This window comes from Curcuma longa, chromosome 3, assembly GCF_044706935.1.
Source record: "Curcuma longa cultivar G26 ecotype Majalengka, Jawa Barat chromosome 3, ITB_CL_G26_1.1, whole genome shotgun sequence".
Lineage (NCBI taxonomy): Eukaryota > Viridiplantae > Streptophyta > Magnoliopsida > Zingiberales > Zingiberaceae > Curcuma > Curcuma longa.
In genome coordinates, this window is record NC_133863.1 from 12,186,738 (window position 1) to 12,211,123 (window position 24,386).

General features: G+C 36.7%; 4 protein-coding genes and 1 pseudogene across 4 annotated transcripts; 1 reads left to right on the plus strand and 4 right to left on the minus strand.

The window, feature by feature from the left end:
• Positions 1–17: 17 nt before the first annotated feature.
• LOC141824103 (DEAD-box ATP-dependent RNA helicase 7) lies at positions 18–3,809 on the minus strand. Its single transcript, XM_074711337.1, has 14 exons — positions 3,486–3,809; positions 3,135–3,269; positions 2,890–3,030; positions 2,698–2,809; positions 2,399–2,469; positions 1,996–2,150; positions 1,795–1,906; positions 1,600–1,701; positions 1,445–1,505; positions 1,193–1,364; positions 1,005–1,101; positions 825–919; positions 498–631; positions 18–400 (listed from the first exon to the last, which is right to left on the minus strand). Exons 1-14 carry the CDS (start codon positions 3,792–3,794, stop codon positions 159–161), a joined length of 1,938 nt encoding a protein of 645 aa, XP_074567438.1. The 5' UTR covers positions 3,795–3,809; the 3' UTR covers positions 18–158.
• A 69-nt stretch (positions 3,810–3,878) lies between these two features.
• On the minus strand, positions 3,879–8,142 carry LOC141823704 (early nodulin-like protein 15; annotated as a pseudogene).
• Positions 8,143–8,515: 373 nt separating this feature from the next.
• On the minus strand, positions 8,516–12,203 carry LOC141824808 (uncharacterized). The gene is made up of 9 exons (XM_074712141.1): positions 12,032–12,203; positions 11,566–11,751; positions 11,241–11,370; positions 11,085–11,165; positions 10,551–10,738; positions 9,904–9,999; positions 9,735–9,828; positions 8,865–8,978; positions 8,516–8,765 (listed from the first exon to the last, which is right to left on the minus strand). The coding sequence occupies exons 1-9, from the start codon at positions 12,143–12,145 to the stop codon at positions 8,662–8,664; spliced, it is 1,107 nt and encodes a 368-aa protein (XP_074568242.1). The 5' UTR covers positions 12,146–12,203; the 3' UTR covers positions 8,516–8,661.
• Positions 12,204–13,385: 1,182 nt separating this feature from the next.
• On the plus strand, positions 13,386–16,560 carry LOC141822678 (glucan endo-1,3-beta-glucosidase 6-like). The gene is made up of 2 exons (XM_074710011.1): positions 13,386–13,729; positions 15,453–16,560. Exons 1-2 carry the CDS (start codon positions 13,386–13,388, stop codon positions 16,558–16,560), a joined length of 1,452 nt encoding a protein of 483 aa, XP_074566112.1.
• Positions 16,561–17,845: 1,285 nt separating this feature from the next.
• LOC141823988 (putative galacturonosyltransferase 4) lies at positions 17,846–22,293 on the minus strand. The gene is made up of 9 exons (XM_074711204.1): positions 21,961–22,293; positions 21,780–21,814; positions 21,587–21,640; positions 21,345–21,459; positions 20,950–21,179; positions 19,972–20,243; positions 19,433–19,790; positions 18,759–19,340; positions 17,846–18,382 (listed from the first exon to the last, which is right to left on the minus strand). The coding sequence occupies exons 1-9, from the start codon at positions 22,061–22,063 to the stop codon at positions 18,107–18,109; spliced, it is 2,025 nt and encodes a 674-aa protein (XP_074567305.1). The 5' UTR covers positions 22,064–22,293; the 3' UTR covers positions 17,846–18,106.
• Positions 22,294–24,386: the final 2,093 nt, after the last annotated feature.

Consider the following 24,386-nt stretch of genomic DNA (forward strand, 5'->3'; position numbering starts at 1 on the left):
AAGACAAACAACATGTTTGGAATATCCAAATGAAGTATGAAAGCCATTAGAAGTCCCAGCCACAGAATTGGGGTTGAAACAACTACGTATCTTTCAATTCCTGTGAAAAAATTATTCCCGCCTTCCCAGCTACAAAATTGGGGTCACAATTGTGTCTTTCAATTCCTCTGGAAGAAACCATCCCTGCCTCCACCACCCCGACCTCTTCCACCACCGCCGGAGAATCGATTACCGCCACCTCTACCACTGGAGAATCCACCACCACGTCGTCCGCCGTGGAAGCCACCACCTCCGCGACTGAACCTTCCTCGCCCAGAGTTGGGGCCTTTGTGATACCTATCTTGCAGTGGAGGCAATGTTTCCAGGACCTCGATGGTGAAAGTGCCAGCCTTGTCTTGAACTGCATGAGAAAGAGGAAAATGTAGGGAATAAAGCAATAGAAAGTTAACGTTTATTTTCATCACCAGATGCATTCAGCAAGGTACAAGAACCTTTACCTTCAAGAAATTCATCGACATCATCAGCAGGCACATCAAACACTACACCGCAACTATCGGCAGTGATAGAGATGCTTTCGAGATTTTGGACCTTCTCTTCGGGCAAATATCTTCCTAAGACGCTGAAAACAAATCTGACCAAATCCATGATAGCAAGGAGGTTAGAAATGCATTAGATCTAACAAATTCATATGCAATGATAGCTCAACAGTTGGCCATGCAACGGCTCAAGGTCGTTCAATCTAGAGCTATCCCTAGTTTCAGTAATCAAACTATTGGCCATCGAATTCAAAAGGGGAAAAACAAAAACTAAGGTTCAACACTCACGATGGTGAATAGATAGTGTTTCCAGTCTGAAGATGCAAAGTCACGTAGTTCTCCAAAGACGAAAGCAGTGACCTCTTTTTTATATCCAAGAAACCCTGCAATAGATACAAACATTAAAATGGAAGTTTATTGTATCGCACAGAGATTCAATCACTTCGGCAGGCAAGATGTGTAGCTTACAGCAGCCTTAGCAAGTGCTTTTGCTAGCAAATCTACAGCCGGTAATCCTGAAGAGCTTAAGAGTTCCTCTGCTTGTGAACGAAAAACTGGAATAACACTGCATTATAAAGCAACCTCATAGTTAGATGAGGCTTAATATTACCTACCCAAAAAACCATTGAAAAACAAGGAAAGAAATAGCAGCTTACCTGTCAGAGACACTTGAAATGGCATTGGCTGCTTCAGATCCAACTGATTCAGCAATATCGGCAGGCTGAGGGGCAGATATGTACTCAAATTTTACACCAGACTCTCTTTCAATTCTGGAAACACTAAACTTATATTTCGGTTCATACAGCAGAATTGCAACACCAGTATTGCCTGAAAGAGACATTTCTTAGCACACTCGTCACAAAAAAGAACTCTAACAATCAACAAGGTGAAGCTTTGAAAAAGATTACCAGCCCTTCCAGTTCGCCCAGACCGATGGATATAAGCTTCAACATCACGTGGGGGCTCGCACTGAAAAAGTAAGTAATTTCAAAAAAAATGTATTTCTATTAACAAAGACAAATATACTAAATGGTAAGTGGTCTCAGGAAATAATCAACAGCACCTGTATAATCAATTGCACATCATTGATGTCGAGGCCGCGTGCTGCAACATTTGTTGCAACCAAAACCAAAAACTTGCCTGACCTAAATCCTGTTAGAATGACCTGCATAACATCAAATTCCAGATATTAATGGATGACTTTCATGTAGACACTATATGGTTACGAAAAAGTGATGTGCTATCATAAAGTGCATACTTCTCGCTGCTGTTGCATTACATCTCCATGCAATGCTCTTGACCCAGGTAGCAATCCAGCAAGCTCAGATGCAGATTCTTTTGTCTCAGTGAAAATAATGGTTCGCCCGCCCCTGTGAATAGATAGACAATGTCCTTTAGGAACCAGATCATAACAAAGAAAACGAATTAAACAAAAAGGTGAAACCATAAATTTTCCAACCTGCTATATAAACGGATAATATCAGGAAGAATTTGTTGTCTTGTTGATTTTAAACAAGGAAGAGCAAGATGTCGAACACTGGCACTAGCCTTCAGTTTCTCATTGCAAACAAGATCAGCTGTTTTCTTATCTTCCTTTAGAAATCTGGCTGAAATCTGAGAGCATTGAAAAAGGCATCAAGCCAAAGAATATGGAACGTTAAAGAAGCATTTACAACCAAGTAATAAACATTAACATTAGGCAAGAAAATTAGACACTAATTTCTAACAATGACAGTGAGCTGATCAGATAGTTCACAATTAAAGAAATGCAAACATGCAGCAAGGAATACCACAATATTTGCAAAATGGTTTATGTCCCTGTACAAAATTAAACAGAAAAAATCATGATTATGAATCTATACCTCTTTGACCCAATCAGGCAAGGTAGCACTGAAAAGAAGTGTTTGAACTTTGCTAGCATCCTCAACTTTACCTGCAAAACATGAAAAGGAAAACCTTCAATAAATATTATGTGAAGCATGATATTTACTAGGTGAAGCATACTTCAGAAATGAAAGCAATATATATTGCAAATGGACCAGACTAAACTATATTTAGGTATGGCCTAACACAGAACAACAACTATTAAATGCATCTCTGGGATCCTTTTGCCACATACAAATGAATGAGAATTGTTGAAAACAACGAAGACTACTCATACCGAGAATTAGTTCAACATCCTCCACAAAACCCATTCTCAACATTTCGTCTGCTTCATCAAGGACACGGAAGTTTAAAGCTCTCAAGTCAAGAGTACCTCTCTCTAGATGATCCTGTAAAAAAGACAGAAAATTAAAAAAAAAAAACTTACTTCACTGAGAAGAAGGATTTATGAAAAAGTAAAAAGGCTTACTTTCACACGTCCAGGAGTTCCAACGACAATATCAACCCCTCTCTTTATGGACAATTCTTGAGCACGGAAAGGAGCTCCACCATACACACAACATGAAGATAACCCCACTGCCCCACCATAGACTTCAAAGTCTGAGTGTACCTGGATTTATTGTAAGGACAATCAAAACCAATCGAGTTATAGGATAAAGAATCATGGAATAGTTGCATGATAAGGATATTAAATAAAGTTCAAATTTGGAATACCTGAATTGCAAGCTCTCGAGTTGGAAGCAGTACCAAAACACTTGGAGGTCTTCCATAGCCAGTCTTCCTTGAAGCCTTGATCCTTCCGTTTATTAATGACTCCAATATAGGCAAAACAAAAGCCAGGGTTTTGCCCTATAATTATGGACAAACAAAAGAATTACTATCATGACCAGTACAGTCCACAAATGTCAAGAAGAACAACAATTGAGAGCTCAATAACAGATATGCTCAGAGAAACATAAAGGTTGATGGCAGTAACAGAAACTATATGGGTTGGCACTATTACGAGAATGAACTAGAACAGCTAGAAACGGGCAATGCAAAGAATAAAAATCAGATAACACCAACCTGACCAGTCCGCGCACGACCAACTAAATCAAACCCGTCGAGTATTAGATCGAAAGTCATGGCCTGGATGGGAAACAGGGCCTTGATACCCCTCGAATTTAAGGTCTCTACCAAGGTCTTCGAGATCCTGAAATTGGACAAGGCATTCGGGTCATCCACATCGCTGCCGCTCTTCTCCTCGCCCTTCGCCAGACCATTAGCTTCCAGCTTTTTCTTCTTCTTCTCAAGAACCACCGTTGAGGAATCAGACATGGTGTCGCTCTTATCCTCCTCGTCGGCTTTCCTCTTCTTGCTCTTCTTGATCTTCATTTTACCTATGTTCTCCTGCTCTAAGGGGGAGCTGCTCTTATCCTCCTCGTCGGCTTTCCCTTCTTGCCTTCTTGATCTTCATTTTTATGCTGCTTGAGCTTTGCTCCTTCGCCTTCTGCTCTTGAGCACCTCGGAAGAAAGAGGGTCGGAGAGGAGAGAAGGCATATCGGCAGCGGCAGATAGTTTCTTGCCCAATGTAAAGGCCTCTAGAGGGTAAAGAGGCGGCGCGTGAGATCCCCAGAAACGGCGGCAACCTCTGGAATTTATAATAAGCGGTTGTCATAGAAAACCCTCGGAAACGAATCTATAGATTAATTTTTTTAAAAAAAATGAAAACAAAAAATCAACTTGAATAGAGACTTTTTAAAGATACAGTTGTTAAAAAATATATATCAATTTTTATCTTCATATAAATTTAAAATATAAATTTATACACATTTAAAGTTAATTTTCATAATATATTTTTTATTTACATTTTGATTTTTTTAGTATTTTTAAATATTTTATTATATTATTCAATAATATATGAGAAGATAAATTAATAAATTATAATTGATCACTATGAAAACATCTTGCCCAATGTAATAAGTATGTTCTGTGATAATTTATGAAAACTTTAGCATACTATTCATAGAGATGATTATTATATATTTTTATATGGTATACCTTTTCAAATAGAAATTATGTAAAATTTATAAAACAAAATTTTAACCGACTAACCTAATTTTAAATTTATCTAAATAAATATGGAGTCGGCATCTCCACTTTTTGCTTCAGGTGAATAGGTATAAAGTTGATTATTTGATTAAAATTGAATTGAATCAAATCAAATTAATTAAAATATAATCGGATTGAATTTTTTTAAATTAATTGAATCAATTGAATTTTTAAATAAAATCGAACAATCAAACTGATACAATATCAGTTAATTTAATATTTGACTAAATTAATTAAAATAATTAATTTTTTTAAATATTATAAAAATTTTACTAATTAATTAGAACTTTATAAATGTACTTGTTTAGAAATTTATAAATTATTTTTTTATTTTGATTAATTTGATTTATTTGATGTAATTGAATAAGAAATTTTAAAATCAAAACTAAATCAAATTAATGGATTTTAAAAACAAATAATTAAAATTTTAAAATGACCAAATCAAGTTTTTAAATTTGGTCCGTTCGTTCAATTTATTTAGTTTAATTAAATTTGTATTCACCTAAAAGGCACACTAACTAACTAATTAAGAATGAGTAAACGATTAATAATCAAACAAATAGAATCGAATCGGTTAAATTTACGCTGAATTAATTAAGTTTTTAAAAACTAATCAAATAGTTTGAATTTATTGACAAAAATTAAATAACCTAAATCGATAAAACATTAAATAATTTAATTAAATATTAAAATAATAAATTTTTCATGCTCCACGCGCTTATGTTTTTCATCATTAATTTTGACTTCGAACTTTTAAACCCGAATCTAATTACTCAAATTAACTGATAATTTTATAAAAAAATTTAAATTTTAAATTAATAACTTTTTAATTCTATTAATTTCACCCTCTACAACTAATTTTCATTAAAGGATAGTTTCTCCGGTGAGAAAGGCAGGCCCTCTAGAGAGGAGAAGGCGGCGTAAGCTCAGCTCCGAGGCGACAGACCTCTGGAATTCACAGTATCGGATGCTAGAAAAAAATCCTAACTGACAGAAACCAAATCTAAATAATAGAATTCTTTAAAAGAAATGGGGAAAATTTCAAAGATTAGCTCAAACTAATCTAAAATTGGTTTAAGTTATTAATTTTAAAATGTATTAAAATTTATTCTAAAATTGAACAAAGTAGATAAAATATTATATGAATTTTTTTCTATTCACCTTATAATAAATTTGAAATACAATTTAAGACATCAAAAATTATTTTTTATATCAAATTTTATTATTATTTTTTAATATTTTTATCAAAAATTATTTTTATAAACTTGTATATGGTATCTCTTTTAAAATACAAACTCTATAAGGTCTTAACAAAAATTGGGGAACAACAAACATAATCTTAAATTATCTCAATAATTATGGAATGAGCATCACCACTTTGACTAGGGTGTATCGTTCGACCTGACTATGTCCCTTCCTTCCTGGGCAAGACAACCTCTAGCACCCTAACTACTTGACCAGCCGCCCGGTGGCTCTTATTTGTAATATAGGAAGGAAAGATAGAGTAAAACGTGTACTAATTGAAAATAATGATTCCCAAATAAGGAATAACGAAAGGAATATTCAGGAAGTATTATGGCTATGGAATCAGTATAATTCTAAATTTATTTCTGCAACTAGACGTAGGAATGCTTATTCCATTTGTTCGTGTGAATCAGATGCACCATTATTACAGTGTTGAAAGGAATCATCTGTTATACAAGTTCTGCTTGCAACGGCAAGCGCAAAATGCTGCGGAATTCGCTGCAACACACATCTTCATCAGAACAAATCGAAGCTGCTTTAGGCAGCATCGGCAACTACACATGATGCATCTTGCATTTTATTTATCCTATTTATCTTCTGCTAATGTTTTGCATAATTTAATTGCGAGACGGTTATTGATTGCCGCAAAGGAGTAAGCACGACTCAGAATGAGCTGACTTAGAACTTACACAGTTTATAAAAATCATAAATTTTTTAAAATACGAATACTAACAGAAGTAGTCCATTACTAGCAGATAAATTTAGGATTACAATAAACAGCAAGTAAGAGAAAATTAGAAGTTGATAGAACACCATTTTGTAGACCTAATGAAGGGATGTCAGCGGATCATGTTTAGACATAATTTGATGAAGAATTTGGATTACCAACCACATCTTCTAATTAAACTAACAGCGCAGCAGTGAGAAGAGTTCCCATCACCATACCTAAACCGGCATGAATGGGCAGAGGCGAACTGGATTTGGCCGGACCTGAACTGGACCCGAATCTGAACCTGAACCTGAGCTGGACGATCCTCTAGTGGCCGGCGCGGGCGCCGGGCTGCCGGAAGCGCGGGAGGCTGCCGGGTGCACCATGACTCGCACGATGAGGCGCTGCCCGGCCTCGCAGTGCCCCTGCGTGCCGCTGATGAAGTAGAAGAAGCCGTAGCGGTCGAAGAGGAAGGTGGTGTTTCCATCATCGAAGAAGACCAGCGGATCTGCCGCGCTGCACTTGCCGTAGGCCTCCCGGTCGACCACCGCCACCGAGTCGTTCTTGTATTTGAAATCTAAAACAATAAAGAAGAAAATACAGATTGAGTTATCGAATCGTTTGGATCTCTGGGATGAAGCAGGGGTGTCTTCCCTTTTCCAATCAAATAGCGTATTCAAATTGGTAATGAATTGGGAAGGGAAAAAAAAATATCTGGATATAAAAAAAAAATCAGTTCCTACAGAACTCATCGTACTCGAAATCTGGAAAGGAAAAGAAAAACAGATCAAACAGAATCAGTGCTTTGCACTCTCCGTAGGCCTCCCGGTCGACCGTAAGCCAGCCGGTTGACCACCGCGTTCTTGTTTTTGAAATCTAGAACTAGAACGACAAAGGAAAAAAAAACAGATTGCTATCGAATCGTTTGGATCTCTGAGATGAAGCAGGGGTTGTAAAGCTTTTTCCAATCAAATGGTATTCAAATGGGATAAATTGGAATGGGAAAAAAATATCTGGATTAAAAAAAAAATCCTGTCCTACAGAACTTATCGTACTCGCAATCTGAAAAGGAACAGAAAAATAGATAAAACAATGAATCATTTTGATCTCTGACATGGATCGGGAATTTTCTTCACCTTTTCGCTCAAAGTTTGTGCAAATTGGTGATTAATGGAGAGGGAAGTAAAAGTTTCCGGATTCAAATAATTCAGCCATTACAGGAAACATCATGTTTGAAATCTACAAGATTATTTTAAAAAATCAAACTACAGAGATCATTTGGATCTCTGAAATGAATGAGGAGATCCCTTTCTCTCAAATCGTATCCCAATTGATGATAAACCAAGATTGGAACTAAAAATTCTGGATCAAACAATCGAAGCTATTACGAAAACCATCGCATTTGGAACTACAATAAAAGACATCAAACTATCTAATCACAAAATCTCTGAGATGGATCGGGACACCTTGGAACCAGAAATGAATAAACTCACAGAGGGAATCTCCGACGTGGAAGCGCTCTCGCATCGCCCAGCGATTGTAGTACTCAGGCTCATCAACGGCGGCAGGGACGACCCAGCCGCGGGGGCCCCCAACGTGGAACTCGAGGCCGGCCACTGAGAGAATGGAGGAAATCGAGAGTAGGAGGAGGAAGGAGAGGCGAGCGAGATCTGCCATTGCGGTCGTCGTCCGAAGCGAGATCGGAATTCGCAGAGACGGTTCGAAATTTAAAAAGGCGAGGGAAGGGGAGTGGGCGGTTGAGTTCGTTACGGGGCGCTTCGGCTTCCGCTTCAGCTACGTAGCCACGTGGCGACTTGATATTGGAGCAGGCAAACATGGCCAGCTGTAGAGATCGTGTTTCGAATTTTATGTTAAGCCCTAAATTTATGTGAAATTATTTTTTCGAAAGGGTAAAATGAAGATCTAAATTGTACGGTCTCGATCTGTAACTTGCGTTTACTTGGGCGGAGAGAAGAGGAGAGCATCAATCCAGATAGAGAGGTCATTTTCCATCTTCGCGAAGCAGGGCGACGTAGACGGTACTGAATAATTGATGGGGAAAAAACAATTCTCCAAAGATTAACCACAAAGCTGGATATCACATTTACTGTGCCCACAGGAAATAATTTACTCACATATTCTTAGATTTCGCATCAGACACAAGATTTAAAAAAAAAAAAAAGAGAGAGAGAGAAATTAAGATAGTTCAGAAAGCAGCCGGTCACATTTCTCTTCCAAGATTTTGACAGCTTCAATGAATAACTCTTCTGGTGGCAAACCTCCAGCAGATTCGATAGTAACTGCCCGAAGCAAAGACATGATAAGTTGGATGAAAACACTGATAAAAAGTTGGTCAGAAAACAGGGCATTTTCATGGAAGAATTAAGAGAAAGACTTACAGATACAGTGATCTCTAACACGTTTCAGTTCCACCAGTTCTTCTTTTGCCCCGCGAATACATTCTCTGCATAATGTGCAAGCACGAGGGTTGGCTACGACTGCCTTCTTGTCACCTGCACACAAGTACGGTAAGCGACATGAATCGAGTGATATGAAATGCATTGCGATCTACTGAAACCTTCTTCTCCGAGCAATAACTAGAGGCATAATTAAAACAAAAGAAATTAGATGGTTCTGTCACCCTTTTAAGTGAAAATAACAGGGAGCAAAACAAGACAACACAAGCAACTTAAGTAACATAAAGTATTCAAGTGAGAAAAGTTATCCAATTTTGGGATTTAGCAATAAATTTGCTGACTGCAAAGGTCATTGGAAAACTGTTAACAACAATTTGAAGGTGGCCAATGGCCTTAACAGTGTTACGTTACACTAGAGATGCCAGCACAATCCATCCTTAGTCTTACTTGCTAAGAAGATTGCTGATTACCAAATAAATGGCTAGTTAGTAGATGGCTTTAATGAGTGAGTCTAAATTTAATGCTGCAGCAATAAATTAAAAAATAACAACAAAAGATTATCTGCTGAAAAAACCAAGGAGATGAGAAAAACAAGAGTTTCTTAAAGTATTCAAGATTGAGGTGCCTATGGATGTTCTGGAATTTAGCCTTTTCTATATTTTCTTCATATGCAACAATTCTAGCATTGCTTAGCAACAAATGAAAATAACTAAAATCTTTTTGAGCATCCTTTAAGGTGATAAACTAAAACCAATAAAAGCAATCCATATAGACAAAGGTGAATTAATATGCCAGTCATATCAACATACAGGAGTGACACATGTAGAAGAAAAGGGGAAAAAATTTACTAACCGTTTCCAAGGTCTTCGATATCAAAAACATTGACAGGGCATTTCTTTACAAGTTTTTCAGCATCTTGGCCTTTTACTTCTGTCAATAGTATAACCTAATAGGAAATATACCTTAATAAGCATGACCTTACCACCAATGCAACTTAAAAACAACAGACTTCAAATTTCACCTTGGGGAGCATCCGAAACCATGCTGAAGCCACAGGAGACCACTTAGCATGAACTTTGCCAATGCCTTTGACAGCATGTGCTTCAAGCTCAATTGCCTGGCAGCGAAGTGTCATTATAAATGAGGAAACATTATTTATATAAAGCAATGCAATTGTTGCTTATTTGCTACTTTGCCATTTCATCCAACTATTTGTTCACCATTTATGAATGTTAAACAATAGACTAATATCCACAACATTTAGTACTCCATTCATAAATAGAGTTTTCTTTTTTGTTTCTCCTTACCATTCATAAATTTAATCGTTATTAATTCATTGAACTTGTTTAACTATATAACCCAATTGTCGAATTGAAACATACAATATATCATATTCATAAAATTTTGAAACATATAATATCATATTCATAAAAATTCTCTTATATTAAATGCAAATGTAAAAAGAGATAGAAGCAATTATTGGTTCCGCAATCAGACAAATTTAGAACACAAAATCAAATAACGATATTATAATGAGTGTCAAAAAGTATCACATTTTCATGTAATTCCTTTTACAATACAAGGCAATAGGTGTAACGAGTTTAAAAGAAGTAAAAATTTACTGTAAACAAGAAGGCTGTCTGCCATCCCACAAAATGGAAACAGTACCTGTCCTGCCCCTAGTTTAGCAATAATGATATCATCATGCTTTATTCCTAGTGGTTTCTTTGATATCTCTGGCAAAGAATCTTGACTGCAACTGAATGAGGTATAACTTTTCACTTTTGCAGATTTGTCAAGAGTAGCCATTTCAAGCTCACTGCCATTTGGTAGCCATTTCAATTGATCTGTCTTAACTGGTAAATGAAGACAAAGAATGTAGGGTGTAAGTTAAATATAACCATCAAGATAAATAAAGCACCTAAGCACCCGGACACAAACAGTCGTGAAAGTATAAGAGCACAGTGCAAAACGAAAGATGACAAGGAAACAAACAGAATTGAAATCCAAAGAAAAATATTGACAGCAGACTATGAAAGCATACTGAACTTAATCTGTGAAAAGAGAATATGCAAGCAGGGATTCAGCAGCAAGTATCCACAAAATGCTTGATTGTGAGCATTTATTGCAATGTAATGCAAACTCATATGAGAAAAAAAATCCTTCAATTACAATATGATCAACGATATGAGACAACTTTACCTGTATTGCGCGGACTATCCTTTTTGCATGATACTTCCAGCTTATAGACAATAGTATTCCGTTCATTTGGCACATCATTTTCTGCAAATATAATGCATCCGAAAGCATTAAGCAAGTTTAAATATCACTGAAAAATTAAAAAAAAAATCTACAGACCTGACTGGTACTCAAATAGTCTCGGGTCAGCATCAAGTGGAATAAGGCCCAGTCTGTGGGATAGCACCTCATCTGCTATTACAGATGTGTTATTTACCATGAGTACCTTCTCGATAGCCATAGTAGGAACCTTAAAAAAGAATTGGGAACAACCATTAAACTTTCAGAATGAACATTACTTTTAGTACAACCTAAAAATATAGACGAGAAAGCAAATAACACATGGTTGCATGTCTAAAGTGAAATGAATCTTAAAAAAAAAAGGATATAGTTTCTTCATAAATTTGAAAGTGTCGACAATATTGGGATCAAGATATCACTATACCTCAGCAATGAGAATCCTCCGGAATGCATTTGCCAATGAAGGGTCAATGCCAATCATATCAAATTCAATCTCGTCCTCAGTCAGCCTGATAATTTCAATCTTAAAGTTACTGGAGAATTTTTCTGGTCCCCTACTGTTGTCCACTCCCATCGATGCATACGCACCAGAGTACTGAATACCTTCTGTCTTCATGTCTCAAAAAAAAAAGGAAGTCAACGGTACAGCCATAATAAATCACCAAAAAAAATGTCCCAGGAAACAAAAATCCCAATTTTGTCTCCTAAGCAAGAAAACCATTATCTATTCGATAGATTTGTTCTTAAAGGATGAATCAGTTGCGAGGATTACACAATTATTGTTTTCTTAAGCGTTCAAATATACGTACAAGGCAAGAAAAACTCGGCACGATTTCGTCATGTAAATGCAAAATGCAAGGAATAAAAGAAGACGCTAGGGGAAGCCTTACATGGATCGGGGCATCAGACTTGCAAAAGACGTGAGTCCGCTGGAGATTAAGGTGCTCCGGGAGCTGCCCCATCGGGACGTCCGGCATATCCAGAGCCGACACCTTCTTCGACATCTCTCCAACCAGACCACCACGACGCAGGGAGACGGCGGAGAACGGGAGAACGGCGGTGAACTTGTTAGGGTTTTAGGTTCAGGCCATGAGGGTTTTATAATTCATCTATTTAGCCTGGTAAGCAAAAAAAAAAAAAATCTATTAAATCTAATAAATCGGTCTTTTAATTATTTTTTTTAAATTGATTAATTCAGTTCTGTTTTAAAATTTATTTTTATTTGATTAAATCAAATAAATTGAATTAACTAAAATAAAAATAATTTTTAAATTTTTATATTTTTAAATAAATAAATTTATAAATCTTTAATTAATTAATAAAATTTTATAATATTTAAATAATTTAATTATTTCAGCTAATTCAGTTAAAAATTGAATTAATAAATATTTTATCGATTTGATTTATTCGATCTTTATTTGAAAATTTGATCGATTCAATTAGTTTAAAAAAAATTCATTCGATTCGATTTTGATTAATTCAATTTTAATCGAATACTCAAACCTAATATTGGATCAAGAAAAAGAGGAAAAACCAGATATCGGGTTCGGATATGACACGATCCGATCCGTGAAAACCATTGGGCCTCGCAAGTAAAATTGTCAATGGAGCCTGGCCCAATACGATTAGTTGGAGCTGAATTGGGCCGGGCCTAGTCTGGCACTGCCGTGGTTATGTTTGAAGGCACTTGGCCGTCGTAGATTTCTAGGAAAAGTTGCTACTTAAAAGTTTTCTACAGTAAAAGTTTCAAAGTGAAAAGTAAAAGTGGCATGTAAAATTAAATTAAAGATTCTATTTGTCACACAAAATGAAGGCATCAACAATATCAATGAATTATTCACAATTACCAGCTCACAAGATTAATTAATTAATTATCTATTTATTTATATATCCAGATCACTTTTCCATCGTTCTATGACTCAACTTGAACTAATGAGCCTTCTCCTTTTTGTGAAAGGTCGATTTGAATTATCTACAAGGTATCATGTAATTTATGACCTCCAATTCTATCAAATGCCCTCGACCTTATGATCTATACACGTGTCCATGTCGCACTGGAATTGCAAGATTCCTTGTTTTTATTGTGGATCATTGTATCCCATCAACTTCGTTGCGCTCTCTTCTTTTCCTTGGAGTTCTTCAACGTCCTGATTTCACCAGAGTTCGTCGGAGCCGTCGCTCCAAATACATGCTAATGCTGGGTGAATCCACGCGGTCGAGGTAAAGATCGGAGCTTTGGCGGAAATGGAAGCTTTCCATTGGGCGAGCATCCTGTTTTGGGGATTTCTCCTCCGCAGATGGCTACTTTGGGTGGATTCTGCCGTCGGCGTCAACTGGGGGACGGTGTCCTCCCATAAGCTTCCTCCGGCTGTGGTGGTGGATCTGATGAAGGAGAACAGGATCGGGAAGGTGAAGCTGTTCGATGCCGATCCCGATGTCCTCCGGGCGCTGAGGGGGAGCGGCATCGAGGTGATGGTGGGGATCCCCAACGAGTTACTGGCCGTCTTGGCGTCTTCGGTCACTGCCTCCGACCTGTGGGTGAGTCAGAATGTGACGAGGTACATGGTTAAAGGCGGGGTTGATATCAGGTATGTTGTTGGTAGTCCGAGGATGAAGATGAGCATGTTTAATTTTATAGTTGCTGAATGGAGCTTATTGTTTTCGCATTCGTTAGCATGTCTTCCAGTTGTTTGTTTTTATGCTTGGCTGAAATATTTTCAGGGGAAAAAATTTAGTGAACAAGTGTATGAAATATTGACGGACAAAGACGGAAACAAAGAAGGTTTCCAATAATAAAATAAGATAAAATTCATGATGATACAGTAGGAGATAGTAGGAGATCGATCACAATGATTGTCGTTGTAGTATAAAATAATGATAGGAGTGTGTCTAATCGAGTATATCATAATAGATCAACCTTAGATACTTCTTCACCATATGTTTATGTATATATATAAACATATCTTCAACTTTTATCTTTGAGCAACATGAGAGTGAATGTTTATTTCGAGTTAGCATGACCTATTCCTTGTGTTCTTTAACTAGATATATGCATGATTCATGTGTATAATTATATATTTCATCTAGTTAGGTTCAAGAAAACAACATATCAACTGTGTTGCCTATGTGATAGCAAAATAAATAAGTTTGAACATTAGCAAGCTTGACCCAATAGTGTTCAATAATAAAGCTCATGAACTGATCATGAATAACCTTATTTACAAACTTATCAATGTTTCTTTTGCTTTTTATTCAAATATATAACGAATATACAGTACGTGTGCATTTGTGATTATTTAATTTTATGTCTCTTATTTTAAATATTGTACAAATTGTATAGGTAATAAAATTGTGTGTAAGTTCAAATTATTGATAATATGTTGAATATGTCAAAAATAATATGTTTCATTTTCTAGGTTAACGTTAGTTCTAACTGAATCATAAGAACAATATATCTTGCCTCTAGTTGAACTTGGTAAAAGCTCGAACTCGATAAGCATTATAATAAACAAGGTTGAATAATTTGTTTTAAGATTAATAAAATAAACAAAATTACTTTACCATTGTGAAGCAATTGGCTTGGCTCTTTTACAACCCTACTGCCATTCATATGCAAATTAAACTAGCTCTAAAATAGATGCTATTTGCTTGATGTCATCAGCTTGTACTTATGAGATAATGGTTGGTTTTATCTGCTGAACACATAAGCAACAATACATAGCTTTATTCTCAAGATCATCTGAGTCTACAAATAAGACGATGTATTGAAGCTTAACATTAATTACATATCAATAGTACACAGCAGTAGAAAGTATTGATTAGCCAACTTTGCTTCTCAGTTAAAGTAGTGTTCCATAATGTTCTGTAACTACAATCACAATTATTATAATTTTCTTCTAGAGAACTGTGATGTGTTTTCCATTCCTTTTTTAGCCCCTAATCTCACTGTTGGATTAGCTAGGCACTTGTTTAACAAGATGCATTTCTATGCTCAATTAGTAACTATTATTATGATTCTGAACATAAATAATTTTGTTTTGGGGGTGTGATTTGGTAAAAATTAAGTGATTTAAGGGGGCATGAATGCGTGATATATGGTAAATTGCCTTTTTTTTTCACAATTCACTATGCAATATTATTGTATTGATTCTGAATTTCCATCAAATTGTTCCATTTACATTTGCAAATTACTGATTATTTAGGCACGTATGAGTTGTAGTTAGCTTAATCATCAAATGAAATAGGCTGCTACAAAGTTTTCTCGACATTATCATGCAATGTCATTCTGGACTAAGATTATTCTACTTTCAGATACATTGCAGTAGGAAATGAGCCTTTCCTTACTAGCTACCAAGGACAATATCAATCGTTGGTCCTTCCTGCGGTGCTCAATTTACAGCAATCATTAGTCAAAGTAAATCTTGCTGGCTATGTTAAACTAGTAGTTCCTTGCAATGCCGATGCTTATCAGTCAGCATCAGTTCCTTCTCAAGGAACATTTCGACCAGAGCTGACACAGATAATGACACAACTCGTCTCATTTCTTAACTTGAATGGTTCTCCTTTTGTCGTCAACATCTATCCCTTTCTGAGTTTATGCCAAAGTGCAGATTTCCCACAAGATTATGCTTTTTTCGAGGGTTCTTCTCATCCTGTTGTTGATGGTCAGAATGTTTACTACAACGCCTTCGATGGTAATTATGATACCTTAGTTGCTGCACTAAACAGAATTGGCTATGGACAAATGCCCATTGCGATCGGAGAGGTGGGTTGGCCGACAGAGGGAGCACCGAGCGCAACTGTAACTGCCGCAGAGGCTTTTAACCAAGGCCTTATTGTTCATATTATGAGCAACAAAGGGACACCTTTGAGGCCAGGGGTTCCTCCAGTTGATGTATATCTCTTCAGCCTTCTTGACGAAGAACAAAAGAGCATCTTACCAGGGAACTTCGAGCGCCACTGGGGGATTTACTCCTTTGACGGTCAGGCTAAGTACCCCTTGAACCTTGGCGATGGTCGGCTTGAGAATGCAAAAAATGTTCCATACCTTCCACCAAGGTGGTGTATTATGAGTCCGACTCAGGATCCTGGTGCAGTCACCAACCATATGAAGCTTGCCTGCAGTGTCGCTGATTGTACGACATTGTACTATGGAGGATCCTGCAATGCAATTGGCGACAAGGGGAACATTTCTTATGCCTTCAACAGCTACTATCAGATGCAGAAGCAGGATGCCGGAAGCTGTGATTTTGATGGCCTTGGAATGATTACATTTCTCAATCCAACAGTTGGTAACTGCCGCTTTCTTGTTGGAATCAACGACAGTAACTGTTCATGTATCGGATGTGGAATCTTTTGCGGCTTGTGGATCATGGCATTGTGGGTAGTCATTTATCTTAGAGTTATGAGTTCCTTGTAATGCTTTTTGTGTAGAAAGATATGAATGTAGTCATATCCAATTAGCCCTTGCTCGCAAATCTAGACACTGAAGCATTGATGTAGTTCTTTATTGCTCGGCAATCTAACACATGAGTGTTACAACAAACAAGCATTTTTATTCCTTTGCGACATACATTATAGTAGACGATGAAGAAAGGGTCTTCAACTGTTGCCATGACATTCAAAGTGAGATTACTAACCTGACAATTTTTTTTTGATAGAATAAACAGAAGAAAACTATATTCTTCAGTGGGTTGTCGCCTTCTAGTTATATTATCTTTGATTGTGTATCTGAACATTGAGAATTTTTGTCAGGGAGATGGCTTTGCTTCTGGATGGACTTGTTTGCAGCAATTTTCTCCACAGCAAACATGGCCACAGGTTGGTTTAGGGCCTTGAGTGAGCCAGCAGCAACTGCAAGCTAGATTAATGGAAGAACACTATGGTTGTAAGTCAATCAATAACTATTCAGTGGATCAGCATAAAAGGAAACATGGTGGTAGTTTATATGCATGTACAAATTACTGAAAAAATGGCATCGAGTTTGTTGGTTGGAGAGTAGAATCTCACGGAGTGAATGTAGCTGATACTTTGGTTGTGCCACTCTCATGGTTGTGGTTGTAGAGTGCGCGAAGAACCCCGACATCATAAACCAAGTAAGAAGAGCAAGAAGATGTATCCTCCTCATGATTTCCTACTTGCTAAACTTGAGTGGATCATGTAGAGTTGCAAGAACAAGTTATTTATACAAAAAATAAATAAATAGATAAGCTTCAATTGTTGACGGGTCAACTACCTTGAGGCTTTCAGTCTAGCTGTTCATGTGACTTAAACTTGGATTTTTATGAAGAAGTCTAATTCTCTCATCGCCTCTTTGATGAACTCATCTGATTTTGCAGAAATGTTTGACTTGTGAGAAAAGTAACAAATTCTTTTCATAGATTTATTGTTTGTCCTCAAGAAAACAAAGTCCCAGAACTCAGCAGAAACTACATGCCAATTTCTGTCTCTTTTAGGATGAGCTGTTGGCACTATTAGTTTAGTCAGATAGTTTAGATTTCGATATTGTGAAATCCTTTCTCAGCTCCTAATGCTCCATTTTTCTTAGTAAAACAAGATCAATGGATTTCAGTTAATCAAGTTATTTGTTGAAGAAACTTGATTAAATCTATTTTCCACACCCAATTCAACATCAGTCATCAGGTGGTAAAGAAATCACCACAATTTGTAATCATTTTATCATCAATAAAAAGAGACAAACAGGAAAAGAAACAATAGATTTTGCAATAATTTTCCATGGAAAAGCTACAACATAAGAATATAATGCCATAGGCTTAAAACAAAAGGGGAAAAAAATCCTACATGTACAGTAGACCTGATTTGTGCAGATAATCAGTGCCCCACGAGAATAAGAAACTACAAGCTACAAATGAATTAGAGGTTGTCGAAAAAACTGGCCAAAATTAGCTGAAGAGATTACTCCAATGTTGCTAAGGAACAACACATTTAAGCATGAAAGGCACTCTTTATGGGTTGATGTTGCAGTCCCGTAGGATGGGGTGATCATAGTCTAAGTACTTGGACCAATAACGACGATATTGAGAGATGCCGATATCCAACCAAGGCTTCATGTTTCCGTTGTAGTGGATGACTGCTGCCTTCTCAATCTCTTTCTGGTCGATCTGAGGGTTGTAGCCGAGGCCCAAAATGTGCCACCAGCGATCGATAGGGAGTGTGCGGTTGTAGAAGGTTAACAAACCAGGAGGAAGACTTCCCAATTTCCATAGCTGCCTATCTACATTCTGCGGGAAAAGGAAAATAACATATGAGACTGAAGAAGTAGACAGTGAACCTAATCGAGACACTTCCCCTGTCAAAACAAGAATTTGCAAGCAAGCAAGCAACTACAACCACATTGCAGCATAGTAATTATTCGATGCAATACAGCATCAGTAACTTAGCATCAAGGCTCAAAAGGTTGATCAACCTTTTCGAAGATCATTATACTCTGAAACTCTTTTTTTGTCTTTATGAAGATTTAATATGAAATGGGATTCATGCTAATGATAATCTTTTTTTTTTTAAAAAAAAGACTATAAATTGACTAAATCTAAAAAAAGGGGAGGTGCATGACTCAATCAACCGATAATTTAAAAAGATAATGTGATCATATCTAACCATATTTTGCCAATAGTGATAAACTCCTGTGATCTGCTGCTTCCTCCATTCATCCAAATCAAACACATTCATTCCGTATGCCCAACCACAGGCACGAGGATTGAAGTTCTTGGCAATAAGTGGGTTCGAGAAATTGAGATATCTATCAAAGCGGTGAAAGCTTTCGCCACAAGTCTCAATTGCACCATTGACCTTCCCATTCATATTGATCTTCCAAAGGCCAGTGAGGTCCTTCTGTACAACCACATCATCATCCAGAAACACCACTTTGCTGAGCTTTGGAAAGATCTCAGGAAGGTAAAATCTCAGATGATTCAAGATGGATAGGTACTTTGGATTTCTATACTTCAGATTTGAATCAGAGTTTGCAGATCCACGATGAGTCCTAAAGTAAAAGTCAATCATGGACCGAGATCTAAGTTGCTTCAGTACCGGACTATAGCTCTCATTTAGCCATGTAAACTCCTCAATGTACTGGACTTGAATCGTGGCTTTTCCTGGTGGGTTAGCTAAAAACCACATCCTCATTGCTGCGTAGTTCAGTCTGTCAGTCACAATGTGGAAAACATGATCTGCAGGGTTCTACAAGAGAGATTTTAATTAAACTCATGCAAGCATGTAAATATCCAACTGGCTAGATAGAAAGGCAGTAGTGGAGGTAGTCAACCACTGACCTTAGCATTTGATATCGTGGAGTTCACCACCACTGCGGTAGCCAACATGTTGTCTGAAAATACAGCATAGTGATGGAGACCAGGATCGTCGAGCTTTTCTTGGTTTGCAAATTGCTGCTGACTGGAGTTCAAAGAGAAGTATTCATTGGAAAGCCTTAGGGGAAGACAGTGTAGACCTTTGGGGATGGTTTTAGCAGCAAGTTGTGTAAGAAACAATGCTTGTTTCTTATGAACTCGCAACTGTTCCTCACTGGAATGAATCATGGCGCGGAGCTTTTTTACAATAGAAGAACAGTCATCTAGAATTTGATTGCCCTTTGCCAAAGTTAGCTCCATTGCTTTAAGTTTATCATATGCACTAAATTGGTCAACAAAGAGGAAATAGTTTAGCATATGCACTAAATTGGTCGACAAAGAGGAAATGTTAAGATTGTGGTTGAAGCAAGCAAAAGCTTTATATATCAAAAGTAACAGGAACAGGTAAGTAATTGAATGAAATCCTTTTATATAGAAGTTATTGATAAAAAACAATCACTTACTGCTTTGGTAAATGTGAATCCTTTGTTGCTTCTCCAAGTGTATGCTGAATTTCCTTTATTCGCAGGCGCAACTCCCTTACATAATGAGGATTGGATCGAATTGACCCAATTCCAAGATAGACCTTTGCACGAATCAATTGATCTTTGAGTTGCCTGACCCTAGCATCTGGAATTGGTGTGCTGATGCTCTTTTGTTGACTAGGAACCGTTTGGTGTTCTGGTACATCGATCCTGTCAGGTATCTGCTGACCATTGTTTTCAGATTTCCTTTGCTAACAGGATCCAAACAATACAAGTTTGCAAGTGAGATGGTTATAATAAAAGAATAACAAAAAACATCAAGAGGCAAATAAAAGAGAAAAATAAGGAAATAATTGCCTTGAGATGGAGGAGGCTTCCAAGTGAAAAAATTCAGAACCCCATCCCAATATCCCACTTTTAACAAACATAGTCCGACTTTTCTTAGTGATGATTGGCAGATGAAACCATATGGTCAGTGTGATAATATTTCACAACTAGAGTATGTGAACTTGTAAAAGATAAAGTGATTTATTTAATTTGTTCCAATATACTTAATCAACAAAATGTTTTCTCATTCCACCAACAAGACGTATGATCCTCTTCTCTCAAGCGACTTGAGTAAGTCAATCTAATTTTTTCAGACATCATACTCTTAAACTATTATTAAATAAAAACAACAAAAAAATAATTATGATATCATTAACATTGTCATAAAACAGTGTTTATCCTAACTATTTGTGGTCAGACACAAATTTTATTAGCCCATATGATAAAATAGAAAGAAAAAAAAGGACATGGGTTGTCATCAACGAAGGATGCAGACTAGAAGCATGAACTTCTAAGTAGTTCCTCATCAGTTCCAGAAAAAACAATTACAAATTAGTACAGAACAAGACTAAACAAATCAACATTACAACTTTTGCCTAACTTTATGCACAAATTAGCAAAGATATGTACCTCTATCTGTGAGATGGAGGTAGGCATGATAGTTGAATCCTTGCTCTTGTTCACCTTGCTGTCTTCCACTGATTCAGGTTTCTCAGCGTCAACTTTTCCAAAAGCATCTACTTTCTCAATTGCCTCATCAGTAACTTTCTTGATCACAGACTCTGTCTCTGGTAAACCCCCATCAACAGCGGCTGACAGAACTCTGCTCTTGTGCTCCTCAGACTTCCTCGATGGCATTTCTGTAGATAGGAAAATAACAGTCACCATCAACATACCTTTCTTGAGGATAAGAAACACAAAATCAGGGATTTAGATTCTCCAGCTAATTAATATTCATAAAAAGAAGAATTCCACTGATTGAAAGGAAAAACACTTAATTTTTTCACGTATCAAGGAAGATCTACCTTCAACCTTTGGTGAAATCAATCCATCTTCCGGAGTTGCTGAAACCTGATTAGAACTGTTTGAATTATCAAAATATACAACTCCTATTGGCTCTTTTATAGGATCCGTCAACTCCTGCAGCAAAACAGTTTTTTTAGGACCAAAATCAAGATACGTGAAAGAACAAATCTTTCGTTAAAATATTCAATCACAACGAGTGAATTGCAGAAAATTAAGCTGCGATTTGTTTAGTAGTTACTACCTGCGAAAGTGCATGTAGTAGTTCCCCAGGCTCAGCCTCGCTCGTCCCAAATCTCTGCCGAAACAACGGGCGTTACTCAAGTGAAAAGGGGGAAAGAAAAAAATATAGCCAAAAAGACGAAGAATTCCAGGCCGGCATATCTAGTAAAAATAGGAATGAACAAGGGAAGTTCTTCCAAAGATGCAAAAATTACCAGATTAGAACCCTCGTCACCAACCTCGATATTCGCTGTAAAGAGAGAAGATAAGTAATGAAACAATGAGAACAACAATACCATAAAAATGACGAAACTTTCTAAGAAATATTTCATCAGAGCCACATATCCCTCCCAAAAACTCGATATTTCCCCCATCTCATAAATCCAGGGCACTCACAGCTAGGATTCGAGACCAAGGAGAGCCGATCCGTGTAGAGAACAATAGGAGAGAGAACTGTGACGCAGAGCAAGGCTAGAACAAGCTTCCTCTTCCTCGTCATCTTCGGCTGTCGCACATTCTCCGCCAGAAATCCTCCCGCAAAAAGCTACGCCCTCCTCACCAGTCTTCCTGCGCCGCCTCAACAGAAGACCAAGCACAGTCAACTCCAGTCTCCACCGCGTCTTGAGGTGTTACCCTGGAGCAGATCCACGAAATCTCCGTCGATCGCCAGAAAACCGCACCGAAACTGAAGGCCTCTCCTTCGTGATGAAGCAGTCACGGAGCGAAAAATGCAATCACGAGATAAACATACCCTTCAAGTTTTATATTCCACGCTCACTCCTGAAGCAGGCTGCCTAACCTATAAAGACAATGTGAAGAAAGGGTCGTAGTTTATGCTAAACACTGGGGTGTATTTATCGTTTACGGATCGGAGATCCCAGCCGTTCATTATATATCCGCCTATTTTGTGAATTTTAGCGTTATAATTTTGTATTTTCCGACCATTAAATTAAAATCCCACCGACAAAGATTTAAAATATATATATTTTTTTAAAATAATGGATAAAAAATTAAAAGAGATTGATTTCATTTGATCATTTCAACCACCCAAAAGGAAAGTTGTCTGTGTTTATGAAATATTTTCACTAATCTCGATTTTTTTACTTTTTAAAATTTTATAAACATAATCTTATTTTCACTTAAATCAAATATGTTTTGTTAAATAGGCAAATTAAATTATGCTAAATCTAGCAAGTTCTACTAAAATTCCATTTAATTATATTTATTTTTATAATAAAATTTTAAAAGAAAGGATTTATTTTGGATTTATCTAGAAATTAGAAATTTTAAAAGGGAAAATAGTTACAAACTTTATCTAGAAATTTGCTGGCCAACGCCCTTATTGACCAAGTTTTTAAAATAATGTAATTTTATTTTTGGAATTAAGTATATTTTTTCATGCAGGAGTTATTTGAGAAACTTTATTTTATTATTATTTTAAAAAAACTCTTGTTTAATTATTTTAGCGGGTCCCGGCCCAATTAAGTTGTAGTGGGGTCCATCCTCCCACGTGATAAGCTCAATGCCGCTATGGCATCATAATTCTATCCAATTATGTTGAAGAGCGGCATGAGCCAGCTCATTAAAATAAATGAAATCCAAATTTAATAATAGTTCATAATTGTAATGGCTAAGGATGTTTTGGATTATGATTGAGTTAGTTATTATGTGATAGATTTATTGAAATAGATAAGAGTTGAATCATACCTTCTCATATAATGGTTAACTGTAATTTTTTGATTTACTTTTTCACAGATAATCATGAGATCGATCGTGTAAAACCGTTAAAGTAACAAATTTTATTTATTATTTAAGTAATGACTAAGTATGAATAGTCATGTGAGATTAAAGATAAAATAGTAGGACCGTCAAACACGATAAATATATAAAATGAGAATCATCAAGCACAATAATTTCACGCCTAACTACATCATCCCTAAAACGACATAATTGAGTGTCCAATTTATAAAGTCTTTGCTAAGAAAATTGTGCAAAAGCTTCTAACTTCACATGACTTTTAATTTGAATTGTGAATCTCACCTAGAAACATAAATACTAATATTAATGGCAAGTGCATTCTAGTATTGAATAGGTTGGCAATCGCCAATCAGTAAGAAAATAAGTTGAAAAATCTCTGAAGTGCCAATTCTTCTTGCCTTAGAGTACGGCGCGATAATAAAAGATAAAACAAACTCCTCTTCTGTAAAAAGGTGGAATTCGTCACTTCAGCGGTCCCACACGATCGGTCCCACAACCATTTGTGAAGAGGTAAATCGAGAAACTGCAATTGATCATGACGCAGGAGGATATTGTCTGGCTTCGCCAGGATTCGAACCTTTGTCATCTTTTACAAGTCTGCTACGTCGTAACCAACTCAGCTATACTTCGGGGGCATAAAACAAATTCCTATACAATATACAATGAGAATTTAATTCCTACCAAAGGTAAGATATCTCATATATCTGTGATGCTTAAATTATTCATGATATTGAACTGTTCGACATCATGATATTGAACTGTTCGACAAGATTCACTTTTTGAATTTATCTTGATAGCTGATGAAAAATTTTCGTAGGACAAAGTCGATCATCTCTATTCTAAAAGTTGATCTCTTATTCTGCAAAAAGGTGGAATCTATCATCCTAGCGGGCTCATACGGTCGGTCCCACGATCATTTACGAGGAAGTAAATCAAGAAACTACAGTTGCTCACGATCATCTAAAAAATGATCTCTAATTGTGTATAAGTTGTACTTCTAATTTATCTAATAGGTGGATTCGATGAAAGTCTAAGAATTAATTAGGCGAAGCACCAAACTTCTA

Coding starts and splice junctions, on each gene's coding strand:
- LOC141824103 (XM_074711337.1), bottom strand. CDS start 3,794: ATGAAGATCAAGAAGAGCAAGAAGAGGAAAGCCGACGAGGAGGATAAG. Junction 920..1,004: donor AAGCACTTGCTAAGGCTGCT/GTAAGCTACACA, acceptor TATCTATTGCAG/GGTTTCTTGGATATAAAAAA. Junction 401..497: donor TGTCGATGAATTTCTTGAAG/GTAAAGGTTCTT, acceptor TTTCTCATGCAG/TTCAAGACAAGGCTGGCACT.
- LOC141824808 (XM_074712141.1), bottom strand. CDS start 12,145: ATGTCGAAGAAGGTGTCGGCTCTGGATATGCCGGACGTCCCGATGGGG. Junction 11,166..11,240: donor ACTATTTGAGTACCAGTCAG/GTCTGTAGATTT, acceptor TTATATTTGCAG/AAAATGATGTGCCAAATGAA. Junction 10,000..10,550: donor CTAAACTAGGGGCAGGACAG/GTACTGTTTCCA, acceptor CTTCGCTGCCAG/GCAATTGAGCTTGAAGCACA.
- LOC141822678 (XM_074710011.1), top strand. CDS start 13,386: ATGGAAGCTTTCCATTGGGCGAGCATCCTGTTTTGGGGATTTCTCCTC. Junction 13,730..15,452: donor AAAGGCGGGGTTGATATCAG/GTATGTTGTTGG, acceptor TTCTACTTTCAG/ATACATTGCAGTAGGAAATG.
- LOC141823988 (XM_074711204.1), bottom strand. CDS start 22,063: ATGACGAGGAAGAGGAAGCTTGTTCTAGCCTTGCTCTGCGTCACAGTT. Junction 21,460..21,586: donor TACTACATGCACTTTCGCAG/GTAGTAACTACT, acceptor GTTTTGCTGCAG/GAGTTGACGGATCCTATAAA. Junction 18,383..18,758: donor ATCACTATTGGCAAAATATG/GTTAGATATGAT, acceptor CTTTTCCCGCAG/AATGTAGATAGGCAGCTATG.